The 17,701-nt window shown below is 41.3% G+C and overlaps 1 protein-coding gene across 1 annotated transcript in view; it reads right to left on the bottom strand.

Annotated features, from left to right (window-relative positions):
• Positions 1-11,874, bottom strand: part of GHR (growth hormone receptor) — a 139,700-nt gene extending 127,826 nt beyond the window's left edge. The window contains 1 exon segment of the mRNA NM_001003123.1: positions 11,794-11,874. Within this exon segment, the coding sequence (NP_001003123.1) occupies positions 11,794-11,863 (70 nt within the window). The 5' untranslated portion in view covers positions 11,864-11,874.
• Positions 11,875-17,701: the final 5,827 nt, after the last annotated feature.

Raw genomic sequence — 17,701 nt, forward strand, 5'->3', positions numbered from 1 at the left:
CTTTTCTCCTAAGAAAGCAACACAAAAAGAAATTCCAGTGAACTGAAGGCTCCTATTCTTATAAGCTCAGTTTCACTTCCACTGACTCATATGGACAAATTCCATCAGAAAAATGGGGTAAGAACAATGCTCACCCAACACAAGTCCTATATACAAAATACGGCATATTTATCCCATGAAAGGTAAAATTCTGGGTAAGGAAGGGTAGATTTAGAAACAGGCATAAGTATATGGCATAATAGTGTATCTGTGTAGCATTAACTCTGTGCACATGTTGGCAGAGAGAAGAGACAATCTCCCTTTACTTTGACAGCTTCCACATTCATAGAGAATACGTGAACACCTGTGAATGATACAGAAGAGAAAACCCAGAGTTGATTTCATAAGCAGTTCTTGTACCTCCCTCCAATAATGGGGGGAGAGCTGTGTGGATAACAAGACTGGACAGCATGAGAGGGGGTTGTTCGGTGACCCAGGAGGTACTTTTCATGGAGTTTTTTTCTCAAAGAAGAGGTGGTTCCTGTCCTCATAAACTTTGGCTACTGATTTAGTCTCAGGAAGAGATGCCCATTTGCTTTGAGAAAGCTACTCATACCTCATCAGAAGTTATATATGTATTAATTTTTAGATAAATATATTTCCCTGGGTGGCTCAGCGGTTTGGCGCCTGCCTTTGGCCCAGGGCATGATCCTGTAGTCCTGGGATCGAGTCCCGCGTCAGGCTCCCTGCGTGGAGCCTGTTTCTCCCTCTGCCTGTGTCTCTGCCCCTCTTTCTCTCTCTCTCTCTGTATCTTATCATGAATAAATAAAATCTTTAAAAAAATCTTTAGATAAATATATTTTATATATGAAATAATTTATGTTACATATATTCTATAAATTATAAACAAATACATATTAATATCATTATATTAGTACATATCCTTTATTATACATACATCATATATAAAATATATATTTTATATTATATATGAAATAATGAGGTCCAACATTGAAAGTCTAAGTACTACATTAAATGTAACAAACCTGAATCTAAAGGATTTACTGAAGTAGTTCATGGAATCACTTCCTGTCTTTTGGACATAATATAACTATAATTCTTTCATAGGCTTGGACTCTCACTTTTGCCCTCACTAGCTTTGTAAACTAGTTATGTAGTTATTCTTCCCAAAGGGTAATAATGAAACTTCCTCTTATCATTGCTGTGAAGATTAACTAAGGTAATAAGTATAAGGTACTTAACACTAGAGCTACTCAGGGCACCTGGTTGGCTCAGTCAGTTAAGCATCTGACTCTTGATTTCAGCTAAGGTCACAATCTCAGGGTCGTGAGATAGAGCCCCTTGTAGAGCCCCGAGTCATCTCCATGATCAGCACGGAGTCTGCTTGTCCTTCTCCCTCTGCTCCTCCTCTCACTTGTGCTCACTCCCTTCCTCTCTCTCAAATAAATAAACAGAATCTTTTAAAAAAAAAGTAGCCACTAAAATACTTCTATGTAATTATTGCAATGAATTTGTTTTAATTTGGTGTCTTCACATCCCTGGTTCACCTAGTTACTAACCTGGGGATGTTGTCTCACTCCTCTTGACATAGTGTGTGCCACACAGCAAATGCTCAGTAAGCACTCACTGAACTGAACTGACTTGCCCAGTACGACTACCAGGGTCAGATTCAACTCACTATAGACTCACTTGCTGACTTGGATCAAATTTAATTTTATTAAAAATACAAGAACTAGCAGATAGAGGTTGTTGTTGTTGTTTCTAAATCAAACTTATCCTCAGAACAGTCATTGTAAAAATGATAAATATAGAAGTGTCTCATTTAATAAAAGTTTATGCTATAAAATCAGTTCTATCGTTAAAAACACCTTAAACATTAGCATCCTCTTTTCCACAGTTTTCTGAAGGCACCACTATAATTATCTTCAGCTTTAAAAATTTCCTTGTGCAACTGCACTGCTTCCTTTTGGCACATATTGTTATAAATCCAATTCTGCACATATCTGTTTAGTTTGCATGTTTATTCAGGTCTCAGGGTTTGCAATCACGCAATTCAGAGCCAATAATAGTTACCTTACTGAGTATGTGTTTTTTCCCCACGGAATCTCAACCAGTGGTTTACTTATGTTACTTCCATAATGACCTTAAACAAGTTATTTTTTTCTATTTAACAGAAGACAAACCTGAGCATCAGAGAGTATAATAGCCTACCAAAGCCTTCGTAGCAGATGTTGTCAGTTCTTTGCTGATGTCGATCCCTTAACCACACCCTTTTTGTGCATGCAGATTCCCTGTGTGCTTTCACATCTGACTCCTGGCACCTGTGTCCCTGCCGCCCTCAGGCTGCTGGAGCCATCCTGCTTTGCCCTTGGGAGAACCGATAGCATCCTTCTGCATTAGCCCTCAAACACCAACTGAAGGCTGTTCTGGACAACTTGAAACACTACTTCCAGAGGGGACTGTACCCAGTCCCCCCCTCACTACTCACCTCACAGTACCTGATAGTGCACCCTTGCTGCTTTTTTTTTTTTTTTTAAAACATTCTCTGTCTTATTTCCCCCCTCCCCTTCAGCTTCTCCCTGGGACATTTTCTAACAATTTCATTCTCATTTGAATCTGTTTCAACATTTGGCTTCTGGGAGACTCACCCTTAAAAAAAAGATCACGCGACTCAGAAATTGGCAGAGCTGCATTTCAAATCCAATTCTGATAAGGTTCAAGATCAATACTCTGAAATCCCTAGTCTGGGCTGCTTTTCCTCAGGATGACAGAAGAAAGAAACAGGATCTGATATGACTGGTACAGAGACCTGCTAACTGGTCCTTCGCCCAGGCACCTCAGTAGGTTCAGTACCAGCCAAGGCCACCTGACCAGCCTCTCCCCTTCTCAGGGACTCCCCCACAGGCTCCCTCAGCCCTCTGACAGACTAAGCCTCTGGCTGATTGCTGCTGCCTCAAGGGAGTGACAGCAGTGGCAGAGTCAGAGCACCAGAGGGACATCTTGCATAATCAAATCAAATACAAATCAAACTGGGCTTCTATCAACTGATGGCTGCAATCCATCAGTAGTCCTTATGGTATCTACCAAATGCCCTCTGTGGCCAGTCTCAGTACAGTCTGGGGTTTCAGTCTTCTACCTTCTGCTTTAAGGCATCAGTAGACTCTCCTCACATCAGAGGCTCTGACTTTGGGTTCATAGCAACCCACTCCCAACCAATATGTTGGAGAAATCACCCCTCTAATTCAACAGGGAAAACTTCTATCTTAGATACATCTCATGTTAATGAAAGTGCTTCATATTCTATTTTTTCCTTAAGTTTTTTAGACCTAGGAATCCATGTTTTTAGCACCTGTCCATGGAAATAAGACAAGACAGGTTATACAGGGAGTAGCTATACTTTTGCCTCTTATCCCCATAACAGCTACAATAAACATGAATTTCAATAAACATGAGTTTCACATACAGATATGGCCAGGGTATATGCGCAGAAATTAATCTAGCTCTTCTATTCCTCGATCAGAGCTTTCCAGGAAGTCAGGCTTAATGATGGCAGCAAAGGGTGGGAGAGTTAGTCAGCCGTGCTTATGAAGTTCAGAGCAAACATCCAGAGAATATGGTGCTGGCACGGCTGACATGGGCAGCTGGGCACAGTCATAGAACAGTTTGTAAACCCAGCCAGGGATGCTGAAGCATGGCCCCTGGGGGACTTCACTGCATTTTACTCCTTGCTAGATCTGGCCAAACTGCCCCGATGTGGAGCAGGGCTCTTTGACAGACTCCTGTCCATTTCCCTATTCTCCTACTCTCATCACAACACATTTTTCCATCACCAGCTATTGTTAAGAAAAGCCTGGTGACTCTTGCTCCAACCAAGGAAGCAGCCGGGTGGATCGATGTCTGGGTAGAGGAGAAGGCAGGATATATCCTAACCGTTAAGCAGCCACAAAGTGGTCCTTTCCTTAAGAAATGACCTCTTGTTTTTGAGGAGGCCAAGGCTCCTCAAAATATAGAGTGGCCAACATCACCATTTCAATCTCTGATGATGTGAATCTGTTCATTCTTACATGTAGCACATGGCTATTCAGAAGTCAAATGCTCTATACAGGATTTCTCGTTTTCCAAATTTTTAAGGATTTACTTAAAGGTTAGAGAATACAGAAAGCAAAAGTTTTTCACACTCAGAGATCAAGAAACTAAGTATTTTAGCAATATAACTTTGAATTTTAATTTTGAGAGTTTCATATTTCAAGATGGTTTCTCACCGGATAATTGGAAAGACCTGATATTTAAGGAAAGAAACTGGAAAAATTGATCCAGCTATCCTATAATCACTAATCAGAGTTTTCGAAATTTAAAGGTCAATGTCCAAAGGGGCAGAGAAAACTTGGATTTGGGATCTGCAGGCCTCATTATACCTCTGTATGTCTGTCAATATTTGAGGTGATTTAATCAGGTAGGTGGGGCATAGATAAATGTGGTGTCAGGGGGTTGATACTGGGTGACTGGTTCTTTCAATCCAGTATGTTAGCCCAGTGGCTGGTGCATGGGGTACAGAGTTCAGTTACCTGGAAAAAGGTTGGCAAGATTTAGGAAGGGCACTGGGGTCTAAGGGATCAGTGTGTAGATCAGAGTTCCAGCCTTGATGGCATCTGAAGTATATAGCAGAAAAACAAGATCATTCTATCCACAGAGAAGGCCCACAAATCAGGGCTTAGGGCAGGGTACAGGCTTGGGGCTTTTTGGAGGCCACTATTTTTAGCTTCTATAGCTGCACAGCTATTTCCAGACCCCTCCCACTGGAAGGGGTCCTAATTAAGCCCCCACTCCGTTAAAACAAGATAACAGAGCACTAATAACAGCACAGAGATATGACTGGAGGAGTCCCAGGTCAGAATTTACATTCTAATGTATTCATTCACTCCACAAATAAATGAAGATCTACTGGGGATCCTTGGGTGGCTCAGCAGTTTAGTGCCTGCCTTCTGCCCAGGGCGTGATCCTGGAGTCCTGGGATCGAGTCCCACATCGGGCTCCCTGCATGGAGCCTGCTTCTCCCTCTGCCTGTGTCTCTGCCATTCTCTCTCTCTCTCTCTGTGTGTGTCTCATGAATAAATAGATAAAATCTTTTAAAAAATTAAAAAAAAAGAAAACGTAATAAAGACACTATAATTAGTTATGCTTAAAGCTGAAGGTCAGTAAGTTGTATAAGCAGAAACAGAGATTCCTGATAGACGTATCTGGGGAAATACTGTGGATTCATTTGAATAGATGTGAGAAATATGAACCAGAGAAAACTCTGATTTGCAGCAGATGCTGATAACGGGCTCCAAAGCCCCTGGGCCCTGTGGTCTGAGCACTAACCACCAGCCAGAGCACCAAGAATCCTCTCTTTGTAGGGTCAGTTGCATCAGATTTCAAAGTGTGTTTATGTTACACATCATTACCGCCTTTACGCTGCTCACTACAGATCATGAGGAAGCTTCTCTTTGGGTTTGAGAATGACATTGTTGACAGCATGACTTAAACACCCATGTAAGTGCTGGAAAAGCCCAAATGGAAGGGTGATGGCTTGCTTGTGAAAGGTAAGGGTCGTGGCTGCTCCCCAGCACCTGATGACAAGTTAGAAGCACAGGCTATGGATAAGCTGACAGGTATAAACAGCAGAGGCTAGACCTTTCACTGATGGCTCTGAAATGCCTAACACTCTTTATTGTATAGAGATTAGAGTTAAGGTTTAAACTGAATTAACTCTGGGAAAATACCTCATTGACTTAAATTCATAGTGAGGAGAAATCCACCAGCCACAGGTTCTTCCCAAGAGGGTTTTCTATGGGAAAGGCACTGGGTGTTTGATGCCGGGCCCCATGTCTTGGAGGATGATAGCAGGCAGAGGCTGGCTATGCTGGCCCAAGCCGGTGTGGACTTCTGTACAGCCAAACCCGGGTTAGCTTCCATCCAGAGTCAGAAAACATAGTGTGTCCACGAACAGGAGCTCTGGCCCCACATCAAATCCATCATGTCAACCTCCTTCCTGTCTACTCCATAACAGGAGCCCCAGGTTAGGCTACTGAACCAAAGTGGCAGGGAGACATTTTGCAAACCAGGACTGGCTCATGCCAAAGGACTGGCTCATGCCAAAAGAGTTGGGGTCTAGGGTGAAGTACAGTCAGTCGTTGGCATGCATGAATCGAACATTCAAGGTTCAGACTATTCTTGGGTGGTCCCAGTCCTTTTATTTACTAATTAGCTGAGGCACAAGCCTAATCACTCACATTGCCAGCTGCTTTGTAGGGGTGAGTCACTTAGCTATGTGTAAGCCTAACCGACCTCCCAGAATCTGCCCAGCGCAAGGCTTTGCTACTGTCAACTTTCCCCTGCATTTATTTTGCTGCACTCCATGAAGTAAGTACATGCTCTGGTGATGATACGCTATCTGGGGATACGTCCAGGTCTCAGGATAGAGTCATGAATGTCCAGAGACAACACGGGAAGGGAGCCAGGCCTTTGTTCCTCTGTGGACCCTAAACCATACTATAGCCATGCTGCACAGGTGGGAAGATAGCCGTGGGGCCCAGGCCAGGCACAGGAAGGCATGCTGGGAAACGGCACACTGCTGCTCTTAGCCTCGGTACGCTTCTCCCCTACAGAGCTGCCCCGGCAACTACCACGGCACCGTTAATGGGCTGAACTGTGTTCTGAGACTTCACTGCACTAACAGTGAGTCATTGCTGGTGATGACATTAACTACAAATATGAGAACTTAGAAGTGGATGGAGTAAGAAAGTTCTGACAGTTCTTGAAGTCAAAACTCCACATGTAATTGGACTCTAAGTACTGGTGGTTCTGTCTCTGCAACATCTTTGTGATCCCTCTATTTTTTTAATTTTTTAATTAAAAAAAATTTTTTTACCTCAATTTTTTTTTTTAACCCAAATCATCGCATTTATATCATCTCTCTCCTGGCCTTCCTCTTCCATCATCTTCCGCTACATTTATCTCTCTCAAATTCACTTTCATCCTATGACCAGTAAGATTTCCAAAGTGAAAACCTAACAGCATTATCACCCTGTTTAAAACTCTTTAATAACCTAAAGGGATCACAATTAAATGTTGTGTACTTGTCTGTCTTCTCTTCTGCAAACCATGAACTCTCTAAAAGTGGGAACATAAATGTAAAATTCATCCTTGAATCCATAAAAGTGCTCAATAAAAATGTGATGAAAGACTGTTTTACGCCATCATCCACAAAGATGTGTGCTCATATCCTCCACTGGCCCCACTCCAAAAGACAAGGCCGGGGGCATGTCAAGTTGGCCTCCTACGCCCTGCTGAACTCTAGCATCGAAGCGGGTGTGATACCATGAGGACCGAGTGATGCAGGGTTGCTGATGTACATGCACTCAGGCTGTGGCATGAGAACAGACTGAAAGATTTCTTCTTGCTCTTGGTAACAGTAAAGACAGCAGCAATCTGAAGCTCGCTGGTGATTTTTTTTTTTAATCTCAGTGTGAATGGGAACTGTTCCTTCTTGAAAACATTTAATAGGCACACCATTTACTGGTTTACCAACTACAACCATGACTCTAATACTTGCTTGATATGTATCTGGCAACCTCTCAGGGCTCTGTGGAGCCTCACTGTAACGGGGAGGGGCTTATTAAAAAATACAATGTTCCTTCCACTACATCATTATTTCCTATTTGCTAGCAATGAGAACAGCAGGGTCTTCTTTTTTCCCCATATTAGTGCTGTATTGGTTTGCATAGGTTTATTAAAAATGTTCAAAAGTATAAAGAGAACATTATTTTGAGGATCCTGATTCGTTTAGGGCATGGCATCTTACTCTTAGTGTAAATTTTTACCTTGACTGATACGGAATGATGTAGTACCTTTTAATCTCTGGAGTGATAAAATACTAATTATGTGCTTTGCCTGCAAGCCATGCCATACACACACACACACACACACACACACACACACACACACACAATAGCCATTACACATCAATATTATATATGCTATCTATAAATATTACACACACACACAATGTTCCATAATTAGCACTTATGCTTGGCCTACAACTTTGAAAAGAACTATAACTTGCTGGATAAGTCTATGCTTCTCTCTCTTCTCATCCTCTCTAAACACTCTCTTCACTCTCCAAGGCCCAGCAAGACCTGTCTTTTCCACAAAGTTCTAACCATCTCTAGGCTCTTCTACAATTTAACTCAAATCTACTGACCTAAGTTTATTTCCGAAGTGAATAATTACAGATATAGTGTTCAGGTACGACATACTCTGGTCAAATGAATCCTATGCCTTCTACAAAGTAGTGCTCAAAAAATATCTATCAAACACTAAATGTGTAAAACAGAAGCACTCCTTGCCCAATACAGTACCTGTACGTAGTATAAACTCAGTAACTGAATGAACTGTTCTCTAATCACACCTCCTAACTCCACCTCCAAACTTCTGTTTGTGTTGTTCCTCGAGTACTCAGGTCTTTCTGTAGTCACCTCCTGCTCTTCTCAGCCTTTTTAAATTTTTTTTTTTTCCTTTTTAAGTCTTAATCCAGTTATTCTAGCTCCTGCTGAAATAACACTGATCTCCTTCATGAAGTTCCCTCTAATTCACTACAGCAAGAGCTGACCCTCCTCACTTTGCTCCTCCCAGTTTCTGGCCACTGTTTTGATAGTTAATCAACACTGCCTCCCATGGTAATTCTTTGTGCAGATTCCTGATCTCCTAGCTCAAGATAAATTCCTTGAGGGAAGAAGCACTATATTCCTCACAGCCCTATGCTGAATCTTTGAAAACAGAAAGCTCTAAGAAAAAAAAGAAAATCTGTACACTGAATGAACTATTCCAGTCCACCTTGATCTATTTTCTTTTGGAGCATCTTGACAATTTATATTCATTACACAATTGAGACCTTAAAGGTATACAGGTTCTCACTCATTTCTAGAAGTTCCTCACGTCTCAACCTGACTAAACTTCTTCAGGGCAGGGACTTGTATGCTCCCATGTTAGGCTGGTGAGCATACAAGCTAAGAGGATGCTTAGTTGTGGGCCGACTAAAATAGCAGAGATCCGACCTGATTTGTAATAGGCACTTCTTTGGAGAGTATTTAGAGCCATCAAATTTTTATTTTATTTTATTTTATTTTATTTTATTTTATTTTATTTTATTTTATTTTATTTTATTTTATTTATTTATTTATTTTTTTAGTGGAGCCATCAAATTTTTAGGCACATATCTCACTAATATCATCATCCCAGGAGCAGCAGGTCTGATGCAACCAGTTGACAGTTTAACCCTGTGAAGCCCTCTGAAAATAAGGCACTTACTTTGGAGTAAGGAGTTCTCCCAGAGACTATGTCACTGGTCTTGAGGAGCAGGTGCAGGGACTAACATTAAGGATGAAAGACAAAGACAGAGCACCTATTACAACACTTGAGCTAACACAATGGTGCACTGTTTGCTGTTCCGTTTTCATTACATTTCCCATAAGGCAATTAGATGTAATGAAAAATCCTCTCAGGGCCAGTATATTTCTAACTGCTCATCTGCCCAAGCAAGAAAAACCCTGCTCAAGGCTTCAAGTGCCAACTTTCCCCAGGCATGCAGATCTGTCATCCTTTACCAGCTCCTGGGAGACTCGACTCTAGGTAACACTTTCCAGATCCCTTACTCAGCAGCGTCACATCTTTCCCTGACCAAACTGAATTCAAATGAATGGGTGGTACAACTACAGGAGGGTTTTGTTTGTTTGCTTTTATAAACCCTTACACTATATATTTTTAGTCTGCCTTATACAATGGGAGAGAACAGAAAAAAAAAAATTGGCTACAGTCCGGACCTGGCAGAAAAAGAACCGCATGGCCCTGAATGTCATCTGAGATTCAAGCTACGTTATGTCAAGTGATCACTTTGGCAGGACTCACCAGATAAATGGCCAGAACTGGTAAACACGCTAACATGCATACGTGCTCATGTTCAAACATGTTCATCTACACCTTCTTATGGAAACATCATGCTCATCCTTAATAATCCCAGGCCATTTTAAGGTAGAACTCTGGAGCAGCCACATATTCCAAAAGAATTTTGGTTTGCCCACTAACTTAAAAAAAAGGAGAAGGAAATTTTTTCTTTTGCTAATTACGTGTGTAAGTACTGGTAGGCTACATGATTTGTTTACTGTAAGCCACTGCATTTTCTTATCTCTACTACCCCAAACAGACCAAGCAAACAAAAAAATGATCAAAAAGCAAACATAAAACCAGCTAATGGTGTTGTTCTCTCCACTCTCCTTATGAAGTTAAAGGTTTATGTCAAAGCTAAAATGTCAAAACAGCTGAAATAGATGCTCTCTGCAGACTCTCTAGGTCTAAATGTAACTTGAGCTCTCGTCTTTCAGCTGGGGATACATTTTTAATTTTCTTTAAAGATTTCCTTTGCCATACTTTTCATTTCACAGGTTTTTTAAATTCCTCAAGCCTTGCCCAGTGGAGTGAAAGCCACCTTAATGAAGAAAGTAGAGATTAAACCACCATAACTTTCGAACAGCCGAGGATCTCAGCTGTAATTCTTTGGCTCAGAACCAGGATCTAAAACCAGCCATGGGAAAAGCTGCTGAAACGGAGCCTGCAATTCTCTCCATGTTTGACTTGCATAATGTTGACACTGTAACACCAGAGAGACCCAAAAATATTTCAAACAATTATGACTTCTTTTCTATAAATATTTTTAAATTGCTTTAAAAGATAAAATAACATATTTTAAGCTTCTCACTCTCTCTCTCTTTTTTTTTACTCTGGTCGCCCTCAGCAGCTCACTACTATGGATTTATTTTTGGCTCAAAGGTCAGGGAGGACATCTTAAGGCACTACCTCTGATGTTAAACTGTGTTTTCCAACATGAGTTGTCCAGTGAGTAGGGGAATCAGCAACTCTTAAAGCAACAACTGAATGCAGTGTCACAGCACAGGAGAAATAGATTGTTTATTTCTTATGCTGTTGCCTTAGCAAAAAAAAAAAAAAAAAAAAAGTACTCAAGACAATATATAAATAAAAAAAATGTCCCACCCCTTTATAAGCACAGTTTGCTTTCTGGACAGAAAAAGCCTTCTTTCTCATCCCTTTCATTACTCTTTCTTGTTCCAGTTATTTCTGCCACAAGACATACATTTGAATGTACTGAGACTTCTCCATGGTGAAGAGGGCATAAAAATGGAAGGAGAATTATAGAGATGGCCAAGGAACTCATGAGCTCTGAGTACATTATTCAACTATTTTCAGTTGTGTCTTCCTTCAAACCTAAGCAAACGGCAATTGCCCAAAGCATGAGAGGTGAAATTTATTTGAAACCTGCAATTTCTGCTCTCAGAGAATATGATTCAGAGACCTTAATTCTGAGCTCTGGAAATCGGGGATGATATCCATAGTCACGGATGAGCAGAGTGATCAGTAGGTTAATAACTAACCTTCCAGTGCAATTTCAGTCCCTCTCCCAGGACCAAGAGACCTGGCTTGCCTTCAGTATAAATGCCCTCAGCATGATTTGCAGCATTTATTTTTGATATGCAAACACCAGATGCCAAAACTGTATTCCTCCTCAAACATCCACAGAAAACTCCTCCTGGCTTATGATTTTAAAGCTAAGATAAGTTTCCCATTTGCAGCTACTTAAAACTTACCTCTTTTAATTAAATCATCCAAAGAACTTACATTTAACAAATAAAGTTCAGTGTTATTTCAAAATACTGGGGGTGGGAATGCGAAAGCAGAACTCACCTTCACTCCCAGAAAAAGCACTGCCTGAGCCTGCCACTGCCAAGGTCAACAGCAGCTGCCAGAGATCCATACCTGTAGGACCTGCAATCACATACAAAAGAGAATAAGATAAAGCCAACTAAAAGCAGACCATCATCACTGCATACTGTTTAAAAATTGGCTAACCCATCAATGAGTTGACATGCGTGTCAGTTCTTAAAGAAGTCCTAGTAAGTTTTTCATCCCCCCAGAGTCTCAGATTGTTGTACTTTTCATGAAGGCAAACAGTAGTTTTGTAATAAATTCTACTTCTCGTGGGTGCTTGCTTCAGGAAATAACACAGACACTAGAGATTTTCACACCCTGGACAATAGCCTTAGAAGCACCTCAGCACAAAGGACCCCCACACACTGCTTCAATACTAGGGCCGGTGTGGTTTCACTTTAACTCGATCTGGAAATAGAAAAACTTGTCAGCAGTATCACCATGCATAGGGCCTTGAGCTGGACAGGCCATAAAAGGAAAAACACAACAACCCACTTGTAATAGTAAAACTTCTCCAGTGTGTTTCCAGTGAATAGAAGAACTCAACTAATACTCAGAAGACTGTGCTAATGAGCTATCATGAGGAGGTTTAGCTAGAAGACAGCAGGAAGGAGACAGTGAGACACAAAAGACAGCAAAACATCTGTGCTCTCTAGGTGGCCACCCTAGGATACCTGGTGTCCTGGGTTTTCTGTTTTAGGTGGAATGTGGTCTCTGATAGGCCCAGGAACATGAACAGCCCAGACTCAAAGAAAGGTCAGTTCACAGCCTTGCAAGCTATTTGGGATCCCAAGTGTGGCCACACCTAGACCCCTTCCGTTTGATGAATAGGGGAGCAGATCATGCCTCAGCCAGCACACACCTTTACCTGGAGGAAATAAGCTTCTTTGGAATCAATAAACCAGGTGTACACTTCTAGGATCTCTGAAGAGACAAGTTTAGGCTGGCTTAAAATGAACTCCACGCACTATCCTTTGGAGAGCTGACAACTAATGGAAACTCCTTTAAAGCTTCGCTGTAATATTTCCATAAAACTATATTACTTCTGCATCACTCAGGCACAGCTCCACCAGGGCCTCCCTCTGGCCTCATTTTCACTATTGTACGTTCTTGACAATAATGAAATAGCCCTTCTTGTTACCCCTAATTAGGCTGAAATGATGAACAAGAACGTTCATTCTCATGGGTAACAGAATGAATGGTGCGGTCCCTGGTAGTGGCCGTGATATTCTGACTAGGTATAAAATGTGATGTTTCATACTTTGACTTCTAGATGGTGGAGGGCTCACATGTCTTTCTTCAGTCCATATGATTTTCTGTTCTTAAAAAAGTCTCAGCATACACTTCTCCACGTAAACTGAGTATCTTCCTGTGTCTGAATACCCACGTATATGTCGAATGCATAAAGAACCCCCTCAAACACTGCCTCCTGGAGTCACTGACAGAGTGGAGTGTGATACCGCACATAAACACACTTGGCCAATGACAAGAGTTCACACAAATGTGAGTTGCAGTTACTGTAACATCCACGTTTTATTTTTTATTTTATTTTTTATTTTTTTAATTTATTTTTTATTGGTGTTCAATTTACTAACATACAGAATAACACCCAGTGCCCGTCACCCATTCACTCCCACCCCCCGCCCTTCTCCCCTTCCACCACCCCTAGTTCGTTTCCCAGAGTTAGCAGTCTTTACGTTCTGTCTCCCTTTCTGATATTTCCCACACATTTCTTCTCCCTTCCCTTATATTCCCTTTCACTACTATTTATATTCCCCAAATGAATGAGAACATATAATGTTTGTCCTTCTCCGACTGACTTACTTCACTCAGCATAATACCCTCCAGTTCCATCCACGTTGAAGCAAATGGTGGGTATTTGTCATTTCTAATAGCTGAGTAATATTCCATTGTATACATAAACCACATCTTCTTTATCCATTCATCTTTCGTTGGACACCGAGGCTCCTTCCACAGTTTGGCTATCGTGGCCATTGCTGCTATAAACATCGGGGTGCAGGTGTCCCGGCGTTTCATTGCATTTGTATCTTTGGGGTAAATCCCCAACAGTGCAATTGCTGGGTCGTAGGGCAGGTATATTTTTAACTGTTTGAGGAACCTCCACACAGTTTTCCAGAGTGGCTGCACCAGTTCACATTCCCACCAACAGTGTAAGAGGGTTCCCTTTTCTCCGCATCCTCTCCAACATTTGTTGTTTCCTGCCTTGTTAATTTTCCCCATTCTCACTGGTGTGAGGTGGTATCTCATTGTGGTTTTGATTTGTATTTCCCTGATGGCAAGTGATGCAGAGCATTTTCTCATATGCATGTTGGCCATGTCTATGTCTTCCTCTGTGAGATTTCTGTTCATGTCTTTTGCCCATTTCATGATTGGATTGTTTGTTTCTTTGGTGTTGAGTTTAATAAGTTCTTTATAGGTCTTGGAAACTAGCCCTTTATCTGATATGTCATTTGCAAATATCTTCTCCCATTCTGTAGGTTGTCTTTGAGTTTTGTTGACTGTATCCTTTGCTGTGCAAAAGCTTCTTATCTTGATGAAGTCCCAATAGTTCATTTTTGCTTTTGTTTCTTTTGCCTTCGTGGATGTATCTTGCAAGAAGTTACTATGGCCGAGTTCAAAAAGGGTGTTGCCTGTGTTCTTCTCTAGGATTTTGATGGAATCTTGTCTCACATTTAGATCTTTCATCCATTTTCAGTTTATCTTTGTGTATGGTGAAAGAGAGTGGTCTAGTTTCATTCTTCTGCATGTGGATGTCCAATTTTCCCAGCACCATTTATTGAAGAGACTGTCTTTCTTCCAATGGATAGTCTTTCCTCCTTTATCGAATATTAGTTGCCCATAAAGTTTAGGGTCCACTTCTGGATTCTCTATTCTGTTCCACTGATCTATGTGTCTGTTTTTGTGCCAGTACCACATCCACGTTTTAAAGTCCTAACCGGGAAGGCTCCAGGCTAATGGCCTTGCATCATCCTCATCTACTTTGCAAATGTGAACCAGTGAGCATCTCTCCTTAGATCCTTTACTAACAGGCGAATAGGCTATGTAATCTGAGCTTGGGGCCTCCAGCAGAAATACGTGAAAAGGCTAAAAATAAATATCTTAAAGGCTGAAAATGCCATCCCATTGTTAACTGGATATTTCCTTTTAAATTTTATTTTTAAAGTAGGAAAAGCAATGAGGAACTGGGCTCTATATATAGTGTTAGTTTTTACCAGCAATCCCCCAAGGCACTTAGTGTCAGGTAAAGAAATCTCCCTTGGTCTTTCTGGATATCAAGGTGTAACAGAATTCTAATTTCCTAGGCAGGGTTTTTTCATCCCGCCTGAATAGAAGGATAGAGGTTAGCATTACTCAGAAGTCTGCTTTCTCTGGTTGCTTCTTCAAATATTTCAAAGATACTGGGCAGATGCCAGAAACAAGTGAATTTTGCTTCAGATGAATAGTAGTTGACTCCCTCTCATCCTTGAACTTTTGAAAGTTGCTACCTGCAAATGAACTTTGCCTCTTCCAAATTAGCACAATATATCTCCATAGGACGTGTTCTCTTTCATAAAATGAAACAACAAATCAGAATCCCAAAGCAAAATCAACCAGAATCAATCTGTTTGTACACTCCTACAGCAGAAAAGGAGGTATTTAAAACTGTCATTCTCCCAAATAGGAGACAAGAACCGTTCACTGCACTGAGAACATTGCCCAGGGCCCCAACTCTAGCTCCAGGTAGGGGGCAGAGAGGAGGATGCAGAGGTGTAGCTGGATGCAGGAAGAGCTAACCACTGCATTCAAGACTAAGGCTCTCCTTCCACTGTTGCTGGCTTTGTGGGGCTGACTGTGAAAGCAGTCCCCTAGTGAACTGTCCCCAGGGCCAGTACACAGCTGGGCGGATGGACATTCTGTTCGATTTGCCTGGAAGCCACCCCCTTCAGTTTTGCAGAACTCCATATGGCAGCTTCTAGATAAGAGGATCCTTCTTCGTTAGGTTCAGCTGGGAGAAAGCATCCCTAGAGAGGACAAAGTGCCAATGCACAAAGTGTGAAACTTTAATGCAGTCTGTCAGCGATGTGCCAGATGTGAGCAGGAGAGAGTCCCATTATTCCCTTTCCCCAACATAAGTCTCTATGTAGACGCGGGTACCGTCCAGTGGAATCTACCAAATGTACCTTAGCCTACTGGGTTTTTAAGTTTGCAATATTTTTCTAGGGAAAATACCTCTCTAAATTTCTACGGATATTTATGCATTCTTTGGCTATAGCCTCATGGCAAGATTTTCCTTTAGGGTGGGGCAGTGGTTGGGTGGGGGAGACAAACTTCTATTCTTGCTTAATGGAACTCACACCATTTCCACTTTCAAAGCTTAAGGCACTTTGCCTGCCCTCCTCCCATCTCCTCACCCCCCCTCCCCCAACTTCCTCAAGGGAGAGCCAGCTGAAAAGCAGTATAATCCAGCTGGTGTGAGTTTTAGTTCTATAAACTGCCCAGCAGAGGAGACTCTAAATTACAGTTAGGCCTGGGATATACAGACTTTTATTCCTTGGCTATAAAACAGTACATAAACACATAAGAGATGGAGATTAAACATAATATTTTTTTCCAACATGTTATAACCAATTCCAGGCCAAGAAAGGAATTAGTTCAATTCTCTTTATTTTAAAATTAGCATGGATGTATTGAACTCCTAGAATTGTGCAGAGCACAATGGAGAATACGAAAGCAATCAAAATCATGGTTCTTTACCTCAAGATTTAGGCAGGATAGGCAAATGATATTGGGGGAAAAAGGAAGCATACTTAAAAATGAAAGAAAGACCAGAGTGAGGAAAAAAATCAGTCACTGAGGGGCTTAAAATTAGAACAAATGACAGAAGATTGTGATAGGTAAGGAATAGTGAGGGGGGTGAACTTGCATTATGGGTAAAAGCTCAGATGGTACAAACGTCTTGGGTATGGCTCTGGGTCTGATTAGTGGAGGACAGTAGGAGGTGAGATAGAGAACAAAGTTCAAAATTATGAATTAAAGGGAATAAAACTGAATAGATAAGGGAGGACTAGACCGAAACAGCAGTTCAACTCATATATTTTTAAAAAGATTGATTGATTGATTGATTGATTGATTGATTTAGCATGAGCAGGGCGGGGGGGGGGGGGATGGTGGAGTAAGAAGGAGAGAAATCCCCAAGCAGACTCCCCACTGAGTGAAGAGCCAGCAGAGGGGATGGGGGCTCTCTCCCATGAGCCTGAGATCATGACCTGTGCCAAAATCAAGAGTCAGATGCTCAACCCACTGCACCACCCCGATACCTCAGCAGTTCAATTCATATTAATCAGAAAGTCACTGGAAGATTTGGGATTGGTAAGCATGTGCAAGTGGAGTTTTCTTAGGATAAATCTGCCCCTCATACTTTCTTAACTTGGCATCACTGAGAAATACTAACAAGATTTGGTGGTGACTGGATACAGGAGATGATAAAGAAAACATATCTATCACAAATGAATGAGTATATAGTATATGTGTGGATGAAAGATAGTGCTATTGATAGAAATCAGGATTTGGGGATCTGAGTTCAGGAATGAGAAGATCACATGACTGTCTTGGGATATTTGGTATTAAAGTGATATAATAGTGATTCAAACACTTGTAGAAGTGTTAAGAAATGTCTGGTGGGAAGTTGAAGGTAGGAGATCAAGGAGACAGAGAGAGAGAGGTCATTATTAGATTTCAGAGATATTTACATGGAGATGATGAGTACCAGATGAATTTAATGTGAAGACTAGGCTATTTCATGAAGAACCCCCACATCAACCTTATTAGAAGTAATATTATAAAGCATATTAAGCTATATAGGGGAAAATGTGCTCCTATCTGG

This window comes from Canis lupus, chromosome 4 (genome assembly GCF_011100685.1).
Source record: "Canis lupus familiaris isolate Mischka breed German Shepherd chromosome 4, alternate assembly UU_Cfam_GSD_1.0, whole genome shotgun sequence".
In the NCBI taxonomy this organism is placed as follows: domain Eukaryota; kingdom Metazoa; phylum Chordata; class Mammalia; order Carnivora; family Canidae; genus Canis; species Canis lupus.